This window comes from Dermochelys coriacea, chromosome 1 (assembly GCF_009764565.3).
Source record: "Dermochelys coriacea isolate rDerCor1 chromosome 1, rDerCor1.pri.v4, whole genome shotgun sequence".
Lineage (NCBI taxonomy): Eukaryota > Metazoa > Chordata > Testudines > Dermochelyidae > Dermochelys > Dermochelys coriacea.
In genome coordinates this window covers 20,851,636-20,863,884 of record NC_050068.2, presented here as the reverse complement: position 1 = coordinate 20,863,884, position 12,249 = coordinate 20,851,636, and the positions used below count along the sequence as shown (strand labels likewise).

Genomic DNA, 12,249 nt, shown 5'->3' with positions numbered 1-12,249 from the left:
AGCTAAATTGTAATTTGGGAAATCATGTTCTGATTGTCTAAATTTCCCCCTGCAGTTTCAACTGGATCTAGGGTATTTCACATTCTGTTCTAAACTGTTTTGTATCATGCTGTCTCACCCCAGAAGAAGGGGCATGTCAGTGTTCAGTGAAGCAATACCCATATAGTTTGTATATCATAATGTTATTTTTTAAATGTTCACTGTACTTTTGAAAATTCATTTTACAAAGCAACTTTTCTTTGTAAGTTGTTTGAGTTCAAATTTAAAATTATTGGGGAAGAAAGAAGCTTACTGCTTTTATTAAAATGATGACAAAATGATCTATTGCATCTTCTTTAAATGAGTATTCTTTTGAGCATTTTGTGTCCTGAAAATCTTACTTCACAAACTCTGATGCTGTCTTATATGGCTTTGCAATGTTCTGAAGGGGTTATTCAACTCTCAGAAATTGCTAGATAACCATGGACCTGCTTTCAGCATCACTGCTTAGCCGATAATAGTTTGTTCTAATAATGTAATGTTCCTGTCTTGTCTCTGGTTGATTATATTATCACTCAACACATTCTGTTTGGGAAAGTTGTGTAAGGGTATGTCTACACTGCAATGTAAGACCAGGCTCAGACTCAGGATCAAACCAGAACCCCCCTTCCATCTACAGACAATTCTGTGTGACTCAGGCCAGCTAGCCCTCTGGGTCCCAGGATGCTGGGCAGGGGCAGGTTTGAGCCAGTCTCCCACAGGGACTTGGGTCCAAACTCCATCTTTTGCAGTGCAGAGGGAGCTCAGGTTCTGGTCCTGAGAGTCCACCAAAGCTATTACACAATCCCATGAGATGCTGTTCCGTGTCCTCTCTAGCCCAAGACTGGCCAATTGACTCTTAGAAAACAGAAACAACCATCTGGTTCAAGTACAGCTGCTCAGCGTTTAACCCTTCCATTTTATTCTGATTGCTGAGCTCCAAGCAGTATGAACAGTTTCCTGTGTTTGCAGTGGCCACTGAGGAGAAGAAGTTGTTTGCCAAGTACTCTGCTACCTGGTCAAGGGACCACAGCCAGATTTTGGTTAATCTCTGGTGCGAGGCGTGCAAAACCGTTGACTTTAGTAAGAGTTCCAGGAATGATCATGCAAACCAGGAAATAATAAAGAAGCTGGCAGCACTAGAGATTCACTGGACCAGTGAGCAATCCTGGGAGAGGATTAAGTGGCTCAAGACCAACTACCTGAAAACCAGGAATGAGAACCACACCTGCCTCTTTTACAAGGATGTTGAATGGGTGCTGGGCACTACGCTGAGCACTGAGCCAGCAGCAATTAATGATAACCTTGTCAGCCAGGATTCAGACTCCAGAATCTAGTATAGGACTAGAGGGGAGCCAACAGGCACTGGATCAGGCTTCTGAAGTGACTCGTGTCCAAATAGGCTTTGCTGCCAGAGCAGCTGCAGCATATCCTGAAGCCCTATTTGGAGGAGCTTTTTGATGCTCACCCCTGCAGGAACAGCCTGCTGTGAAACTGGCAGCAGCAATGTAAGAATCAAAAGCAGCCTCTGAACCTGGTAAATGTCTGGCTCCATGTTTGTTATTGTTAATATAGGGGTGGGAGGGATTTCCAGCTTATGCCCCAATGTAAAATTTATTACAAGCTGTTGGAAGCCATGTGTATCTGCTAATGGAGGATTGCACACCAGCACCTTGGCATTACCCCTCTTCCTCACCATGTGGAATTCAAAGTGGAGATCGGGAAGCTCAAACAACAGTGAAACAAGCCTTTAAACTTATTTTTTCAACAGAAACTCACACATTATTACAAAGCTGTGCCAGGGTATTTAAACTAAGAACCCTCCCTTTTAGTATGGCATGGCATACAAATTAGCCACACCCTGGGTGGTTTTGATTTAAATCAAATTGATTTAAATCACTAGTCAGGAAGACTCGATTTAATCATGGATTTCTACATAAAAGTGCATTCTTGTTTGTTGTTATAACCTTAATACATACTCTTCACAACTCAGATAGATGTAGTTTTCATTTTTAAGAACAAGAGTACTTGTGGCACCTTAGTGACTAACAAATTTATTAGAGCATAAGCTTTTGTGAGCTACAACCCCCTTCATCGGATGCATAGAATGGAACATATAGTAAGAAGATATATATATATAGATACAGAGAAGGTGGAAGTTGCCATATAAACTGTAAGAGGCTAATTAAGATGAGCTATTATCAGCAGGAGAAAATTTTTTTGTAATGATTCATAGACTCATAGATATTAAGTTCAGAAGGGACCATTATGATCATCTAGTCTGACCTCCTGCACAATGCAGGACTCACAATCTCACCCACCCACTCCTGCAATAAACCTCTCACCTATGTCTGAGCTATTGAAGTCCTCAAATCATGGTTTAAAGACTTCAAGGTGCAGAGAATCCTCCAGCAAGTGACCCGTGCCCGATGCTGCAGAGGAAGGTGAAAAACCCTCAGGGCCTCTTCCAATCTGCCCCGGAGGAAAATTCCTTCCCAACCCCAAATATGGCGATCAGCTGAACCCTGAGCATGTGGGCAAGACTCACCAGCCAGATACCCAGGAAAGAATTCTCTGTAGTAACTCAGATCCCACCCCATCTAACAGCCCATCAGGCCTGTCAAGGTTCCTTCCCCACTCTGAACTCTAGGGTACAGATGTGGGGACCTGCATGAAAGACCCCCTAAGCTAATTCTTACCAGCTTAGGTTAAGAACTTCCTCAAGGTACAAATTTTGCCTTGTCCTTGAACCCTATGCTGCCACCACCAAGTGTGTTAAAGAAAGAACAGGGAAAGAACCCACTTGGAGACGTCTTCCCCCCAAAATATCCCCCCACGCCCTACACCCCCTTTCCTGGGGAAGGCTTGATAAAAATCCTCACCAATTTGCATAGGTGAACACAGACCCAAACCCTTGGATCTTAAGAACAATGGAAAAGCAATCAGGTTCTTAAAAGAAGAATTTTAATTAAAGAAAAAATAAAAGAATCACCTCTGTAAAATCAGGATGATAAATACCTTACAGGGTAATCAGATTCAAAACATAGAGAATCCCTCTAGGCAAAACCTTAAGTTACAAAAAGACACAAAACACAGGAATATGTATTCCATTCAGTACAACCTATTTTACCAGCCATTTAACAAAAGGAAATCTAATGCATTTCTAGCTAGATTACTTACTAACTAACAGAAGTTCTGAAGAGCGTTCCTGATCTGTTCCCGCCAAAAGCAGCACACGGACAGACAGAGCCTTTGTCTCCTCTCCCCCCCTCCAGCTTTGAAAGTAACTTGTCTCCTCATTGGTCATTTTGGTCAGGTGCCAGTGAGGTTATCTTAGCTTCTTAACCCTTTACAGGTGAAAGGGTTTTGCCTCTGGCCAGAAGGGATTTTATAGTACTGTGGACAGAAAGGTGGTTACCTTTCCCTTTATATTTATGACAGGGCCTATTTACCATGAATAGTTAACAATCAGTTAATTTCCAAAATCATGTTATCCCATCATACCATCTCCTCCATAAATTTATCGAGTTTAATCTTGACCCAGTCTGGGTCATTACACATATTGTAATTTATTTCCCCATATCCTCACACCTTCTTGTCAACTGTCTAAATGGGCCATCTTGATTATCACAAGAAAAGTTTTTTTCTCCTGCTGATAATAGCTCATCTTAATTAATTAGCCTCTTACAGTTTGTATGGCAACTTCCATCTTCTCTGTATCTATATCTATATCTATATATCTTCTTACTATATGTTCCATTCTATGCATCCGATGAAGTGGGCTGTAGCCCACGAAAGCTTATGGTCTAATAAATTTGTTAGTCTTTAAGGTGCCACAAGTACTCCTGTTCTTTTTGCGGATACAGACTAACATGGCTGCTACTCTGAAATTTTTAAATTTTAGACAGTACACACTATACATTTTTAAAGTGATTTATTTTGAAAACTTTTCAGATTAGTTCTACAGCTATATGAGAAATTGAATGAATGTTTGGTTATTTTATTTACCAAAGGTAATTGAAGCAGATATTTATGAAGTCATTGGGAAGTGAGCTATCTCTGTTATTTCTCACCTCTATATTTTATTTATTTATTTATTTGAAAACATTTTTGCTGTTGACAAGTATGTTATCTCTGGGGACACAAATCCATGGTTTGAGGACTGCAAAACTAAGCATCTCTGATGGTATCTTCTAGACTGAGCGGAGAATGGGGGAACAAGGGACACACAACATTAGGGGATGTTTTTGTTGACACTAGTTTTGCTGTTTGCACTGTTCAGTGTTTGGTTTATGCACTTTATTTTATTAATGGTTTTGATACTGGTTTATTACTGGTGTTTTGGTGTGCTAATGGCAGCTGGACTGCCTGGCAATGATTTAGTACTGTGTTTTTTGTAAAACATCTATGTTCACAAATAAAGGTTTTTATTTTATTAAGAAAGTTTGTTTAAGAAATTAAGAAAGCATCACATCATATAATGTGTATTTCATATAATAAAGATACACACATGATCATGGACTATTGGGAAGTTGTATCTAAAGTTAAACACAATTTCTCAATACATTTATTTACATAAATGCGTATGGTAACTACATAGTTTTTACCACATGCCTGCTCCCCATTTCATAAGTAGTCATCTCATCTATAAATAAATGTATGACAATCAACCTGTCTATTTCATTGTATGTTGTGACTATGTCATTTACTGTAAACATTGTACAAAAACATTCATAAGAGAACTATTCTCCCTCTTTCGTTCACCTATGCAAGCACATAATGTGGGAGCACAGAGCATACCTGATTTCTGTTGCTTGGGTGCATCCTGCTCAGCTGTAATAGGTGCATTTTCTGGTTGAGTGTGCAGATCCAGCAATCCATTACTGTCATAAGTCCATTAAGGGCAAATGGATCACCTTTGCCTTCACAAAGATTGTTAAGAGTGCAGTAAGTCACAATAATGTGGACAGCATTGATGACACTGGAAGCCAATGGGTCTGTAGACAGCCCAGCAAAATTTTAGTCTGCCAAATGCACATTCAACCACCATTCTGTATCTGCTGAGTGTGTGATTAAACCTTCTTTTGCCAGGCCCTCATATCATGCTGTGGTTTCATAAACCAAGGCAAAACGGGATATATGGGGTTCCGCCCCCAAATAGCAGGTGGGACAGTAACTACATTTATGAACAATGTTGAATGGTGGAAATAGTGTCCCTATCTATGCATGTAGATTCCTGATTGACAGAAAACCCTGGCATCATGAACTTTTCCTGTGCAGCCCACGATGACATCCATAAATTGGCCTCTGTGATCCACAAGGGCCTTCATAACAATGGAGTAGTACCCTTTGAAGTTTATGTTCTGATGCTCCTTGAGGAGGGCAAATTATGGGCACATGAGTCCCATCAATGACCCCATCACAGTTGGAAATCCCATTTTCTCAAAACCAGGAATTAGTTCAGCACTATTGTTTATGCCCACCATCACATGCTTGATTGCCTCAGAAACCTCCACCACCACAATTGGCTTTCCAATACCAAAGAGGTTAGCAACATACTGGTGCTTCTTTAACCAGAAACACTGATCTATTAACGGGGCATCAGCGGCTATATTGAGGGTCGTGAGCAGCATCAGCCAGTTCAAGTCTTCCATGTCTGTATCTTCCTCCTCTTCCATCAGGTGCCTTCAGTAGGTCAGAGAAGGCTACCAGTGTGTCCACCAGCTTTTCATGGATCCTCTGCCCATTTTCTGAAACAAGAGCGAGAGCCCAAGCAAGAGAAGCTTTTGGAATGGTGACTCCTCCATCTTGCTGGCCCTGGTTGCCAGGAGCATGCAGACTCAAAATGTGGTTTGGTAGGATGTGTTAGTGGACTGTAATGTGTGGGATGGACAGTTAAGTTTATCCTATACTGCACCACAAACCAAGGTTCTCAAGTGGCCACAGCTGAGGACGGTGCTAGGAAGAGTGGGATATGGTGGTTTGACGTGAGTCTGCATCCTGTAGTGTGGATGCTGGAGCCTGGGTTTGGGATCTGAGTCCAGAAATAATAAACGTAGGGTCATCAATAAGTGTGGACTCTGAAGCTCTGGGCTTACAAACCCATGTTCAGCAGACTTGAATCCTACTAGCCCTCGGCTAACATTGCAATGAAGACATACCCTGAGTAGAGTCTTTCTGGGTAAGTCTACACAGCAAAAGAAGTCCCATGGCAATGAGTCTCAGAGCCCAAGTCAACTGAGTCAGTCTCACAGGGCTCATGCTGTAGGGCTAAAAGTAGCAGTGTAGATGTTTGGGCTTTGGCTGGACTCTGAACCTCGGCAAGGATGGAGGGCCCCATAGGCTGCCCGGTCTCCAGCCTGAGCCCAAACATCTACACTGCTATTTTTAGCCCCTCAGTGCCGGTCCCACAAGGCCTGCTCAGTTGACCTAGGCTTTGAGACTCACTGCTACAGAGTTTTTTTTTTTTGAGGTGTACACTTACCCTCTGAGACTGAGTTTGAATTAACTGCATCTTGCTCCTAGAGTTACCAGTCCTTCAGGATTGTCCTGGAGTCTCCAGGAATTAATGATTAATCTTTTAATTAAAGATTGTCATGTGATGAAACCTCCAAGAATATATCCAATGAAAATTGGCAACCATACTTGCTCCTGTAGTATGAATTAATCTCTCATAAAAATCAAAAAAGTTTTTTTGTTTTGCCTCTATATTCACATCAAATGCCTGTACTATGTTGGTTAGGGGTGTGATTTTTTTTTAACAGAAATAATTATGCTGGTGAAAGCCCTAATGTTGAAGCAGTTATATTGGTATGAAAGTGCCTACATTCCTTTCTGTAAAGGAATAAACTCTCATGGTATAAAGTACTTCTATGACAATGTAATTGACTCCACACTCGGGAGATGGGGGGGGAGAGGGTTGTACTGCTTGAAGTACCCCAGTATAACTCAAGTGATGCAAGGTTTGTTTTTACACAAGCCTGTAGAGGGGAAGCAAAGTCCAATCCTGCTATCCTGTAAATACTGTAGGATCAGGCCCAAGGTGACAAATCAACAAAACTGTAGCACTTCAAAGACAGCACAACCAGCAGCAGAGTTACCCCAAACTTTGGAATGGACAGAGCAGCAATGACACTTGTACTGATTTAGCACTGATTTTAGAAGCTGTATTCAAACCTCTTGACTGCTTCTCACACACATCTGTCCCCAACTGCTTTGCAAACCATGTAGTTATAACTGCACTCCAAACACATTGTAATCCCTTTGCAAAAATATGTGCTTTGTTTGTCACAACGCCAAGCCCAGTCAGGTTTCAAACCTTCTGGGTGTTGTCTGGATTGATTAAAAGTGATGTGTTTTAATCAATTATATTTGAAAGGAACTCTTGCTTTCATTAAGCCCAAACCCTTCAGACATTGTGACCCTCACCTACAATGGCTCTTGCATTTAAGTCCGCTGCAGGAAATATAGTTATTGACATCATAGCTTTATTAGTTGTGCTACAGAAGATTGCAATAATCTGGGATAATATATAATTACAGAATGAGTGTGTGCAAATTTTGCAGGGCTAGATGCACAATTCCCAGAGGAGTGGTACAAACATCTCAGGGACCCTTGACACTAGGGGCTTGATTCTCCACTACCTTGCATTTTGTATAGCCATTTACATCTGTGCAGAGTGACTATAAAATGTTGCCATTCTGATTTGGTGACATTTTATACCCACTTCACACTGACTTCGTGTAAATGACTCCACAAGCTGCAGAGCAGTGGAGAATCAGACCCCGGTTCCTTTAAACTCTCACAGAAAGGCTGGATTCCTATTACCGAGTCAACATATGAGTTCCATTCTGTCATGAAGCGCACTTTTTTGCTGGAAAGATGGATGGCAACCTAATGGAGAGAGAGAGTAAATTTCAAATTCTTGGAGCCCTGCCTTCCTTTGTGTCCATACTCAGAAGGGAGGAAATCAAGCCTTGTACTTTCAACAATTAAAACACCAACCACTTTCAGCTCTTCTCCAAATATATGTCAGGGCCAGTTTTCTTTTTAGCTGCCAATACTGTTTATTGTTTATAATTTTGTATTTTCTGCATAAGTTGTGGTCATGCTCCAACTGAAGGCAGCGAGAGCAGGATCAGGTTCATAATTTAAGATTCTGAACACATATGTTTTCAGCCTTGAGATATTCCTAGATTGTTAGAGGTTAAACATTGTTCCATATATCATTGGAAAGGTTGTTTTTTGTTTGCATGTCAGATCTCGGATATGCAATAAAGTTTCATGGCACCGATGTCATGTTAATTTGTCTATTTTATCTCCAGTAGTGCAATATAACATAACACTGTGAATCGAGTACAAGGCAATCTACAGCCTACATTCTATAGCTTTACGTAGCATTTTTAATGAATGCAGTTTTGCTCTAATTTTGTGAATAGATGACCAAGGGAAATGTCAGTTAATACACTTGAATTTCTATATCTTTTAAGTCAATAAAACAGACTTGTTTAATTATTTATTTTTAGATACCGATCGAGCTTTAGCACTTCTAGAAGAATATTGTAAAAAGCTAAAGAAACCGGAAGAACAACAACTGAAAAAAGCCATTAAAAAAGTGATGGGCATCTTTAAGAGCAGCTTATTTCAGGCACTAATAGGTAGGTACCTATGTACAATGCTTTATTTGCTACGGTTAGACTTGTGCTTTTGGATGCTGAAGACTTATGGTTGTGTTCATTCCCAGCATCTTGGTTGACCAGCACCTGGTTATCTTGTACAAAATGAGCTGAGAAAGAGATGACAAGCTGGAACTATCTTTTAGAGTCTGGGTGGCAAAAATTGCCTAAATATTTTAAACAAACACTTGCTCAGTTATTGGGAAGGGAAATAAGCAGAAAATTCTTTAAATGTTGAAATATAGGTTAGTCATTGCTAAACTGAGTATATTTTCTCAGTTTGATTGGAGACTGGGCAAGAGTAGGATATATTATATTTTTCCATACAAATTTAAAGAGTGAAATTCTGGCCCATTGAAGTGCATAGCAAAATTTCCATATACTTCAGTGGGGCCAGATTGTCACCCAAAATCTCTTTGTGACCTTCATGTTTATTTTTAGCAGAAAAAAGGTGGATAACCAAAGTAATTCAGGAATAATTCAAGAAAAATGCTAGGTGAAACAGTATTCTTCATCTGCCTCAATGCCAGGTACTTTTGGGCACCATCTGGAGAATGGTCCTGTTTAAAAGCATCTTTTTCATTAATATGAATCAAGTAAGTCTGATATTGTACAGTTATAATAGGCTTGAGAAGGCATCAGTATTTCACTGGTCAGTAGACTTCAAGATTCCTCACACACTTGTAAGTAAAATAGTTACTGATTTAAGTATATGGTATGATGGTGTTATTGTGAAGTGATTGAGAATCTAATAGCTTTATGCCTTTACAAGGAGCTACAGTATAGATCTCGAGGTCCTGGCCAGGACTGTGCAGTCATAGAAAGAATTGCTGATTACACTATAGGTCCACAATGGAAATGTTGTCTATGGAGCCAGACTTCCCCAAAGGTTGGGTATGTTGGATCCAGAGTGCACATTTGGCCTAGTATATATCTAGATCCACATTTTCCTATAGTCTGGAGATTTGATTCAGAGCCAACTCTAAGCCATAGCAGTGTGTTGAGGGATGATTTATGATTAATCACGGGAAAAGCTGAAACATTCCACATCGATACTCTGCTCTTACAGTTATCAGTGAGGAGGAATGGGGTTCACACACTGTCAGTAGTTTTATTGCATTTATGAGGAAGTACAGCACAGTCTGTTTTGCCAATCTATAAACTATTTTACAAATGGAAATAATTAATGGAAAAGCTATTCTACTTTTCAATATTATAATGTCTCCCCCAAGTCCTTAGAGTGTTTCGTCTTTCTTTATAACTTTCTTGTCCTTTTTAATGGATATGTATTTGTTATTAAAATATAAATAAACCTCACAGAATGTATATCAAATGCATTGAAAAATTATCGATATATAAGAACTAAAGAACAAAGATGATTGGGGAAATTTCCTCTTGCTTTTGTATGGAAATGACTAAGAATATGGAAATGTGCATAGAATTAATACACAAATTGTTGAAACAATAGTACTTATCCACTAATGAATACTTGAAATTGCTATTTTTGGAACTCCTATTTCTGCAGTACTTCAAAATAATCCTTTAAAGTCTACTAACTGTGTGTATGTTTTGTGGGGGGGTTATACTTTAATTTTTTGAAGGTGTTCTGGATATCAGACTAAAAAACATACCATTTTGAACAAATGATTAAGTTACATTGCTTTACGTATAAGTAAAGTACTGTATAAAGAAAATAATTTGGCAACTAAGGCAATAGATTGAAAAGAACAATATTTCATAAGTAAAAGCTGGTGTTTTAATTTTTATTACTTTTAAATCACTTTCCCTACCACCCCAATACTCTTTTTCATAAAGAGACTTTGGAATGATCATACATGTTCAGACTCTCTCATCATAGAATTTGTTTTGCTCTTTGGTTGGCCTAGTTTCTTGACTGATTAAAAATGTGACCTCCCATCAATAGTTTAAGTCTGTGAGATGATACTATTATATAATCAATAATGAGGTTTTTTTCATAATCAATATTTGAAATAAAATCACTTCAATGACATCTGTTTTAGCCTCCTTTAGTAGTCTGCCTCATTTATCCATGCATTAGATGGCATACAAAGAAACATCCAATGCAGTGCTCCCATTCTCTAGTTGTCTTCTTTTGATAGCTCTGTGTTACTGCCTTCACAGCTTCCTCATAAATATGAAATAATTTTGTTATTGGCTTACATTTTCAAAAGTGACTAATGATCTGGAATGGCTCAATTTTTGGGGGCCCAACTTGAGACATCTTACAGGGGGCTGGTTTTCAGAGTGGGTGCTTAGCACTTTCCAAAAGTCAGACTCCTTTAAGGTGCCTCAAGTTGAGCATTTACAAACTGAGGCACCTACTCACTTTTGAAAAATTAGGTTGTAATAAATAAAGCACAATAGGGTTTTCTTGCCAAACCATTAACCGGAACACTTTTGGATACAAACATTCACACATTGAGTTGTACTAGTAGTAATTACTGGATGGGCCCAATTCAACTCTATGTAAGCCCTACAACTAGGGTGGCCAGATATCCCGATTTTACAGGGACAGACCCGATATTCAGGCTTTGTTTTATATAGGTGTCTATTACCCTCTCACCCCACCCTGTTCCAATTTTTCACACTTGCTGTCTGGTTGCCCTACCTCCCCTATCCACAACAGTGGAGTTCTGCTCACTTAAGGCCCTCTGAGTTTAATTTTGTAAGCTGTCCTAGTTGCCTCCAAAATGCCTTCCAAACAACTAAAGCTTCCCTCAAATAACTGGTAACAAGAATAGATGAGAAAGGATCAAATATACTTAGAGCTAACTTTGGGCACCTAAGCTAGAGTGCAAATGCATCCGATGAAGTGAGCTGTAGTTCACGAAAGCTTATGCTCTAATAAATTTGTTAGTCTCTAAGGTGCCACAAGTACTGCTTTTCTTTTTGCGAATACAGACTAACACGGCTGCTACTCTGAAACCTAAGCTAGACTGTCCATTTCATTCTTTAGAACCCAAGTTCCTATGTGAGCCCTCTGATGTGTAACTAGCTGTGTGGTTTACTGTGGGGATCCATTTTTAAAGTGTGCACTCAACATCTACAGAGCATTATTCATCTTCAGTGCATTTTAGAAACATTAACTAATTATTCCCAAATTGGAAAGGAACAGGAGGAATAAAGTGGCTGTTCTGGAAAAAGTACCATGGTTTCTTTTTTCATAAAAATATTCTAAACAAACCAAAAGATGGCTGAATTGAGACCTGAAAATACTACTCACATGTAAGTCAAAGATCCGTGAATGATTTATAAAAAGATTAATGCTGGATTGGCCATTTAAGTTTTAATTCTGGCCCCAAACCATCCCCCATTCTCTGCAGGCTGCTCATATCGTTAGACTTCCTATTGATGTTGCTAAATTTAAGTAGCAGTTGCTAAGGGGCACATTCTCAAAGAGATGTGTGGCGCTGCAATCTCGAGTCCTGTTAGAGTCAAGTAGCCCAAATACAATGCTTTTAAAACTTCACTCTAAGATGCTAACAGAAAAAATAATAAATCTCTCAGAGAAGAGGAGGGGGGAAATGGAGAAGAA

At 39.5% G+C, this 12,249-nt stretch overlaps 1 protein-coding gene across 1 annotated transcript in view; it reads left to right on the top strand.

Moving 5' to 3' along the window:
- DLG2 (discs large MAGUK scaffold protein 2) overlaps positions 1 to 12,249 on the top strand; it is a 1,500,569-nt gene that overhangs the window by 14,922 nt on the left and 1,473,398 nt on the right. Inside the window, 1 exon segment of the mRNA XM_043504108.1 lies at positions 8,544 to 8,675. Within this exon segment, the coding sequence (XP_043360043.1) occupies positions 8,544 to 8,675 (132 nt within the window).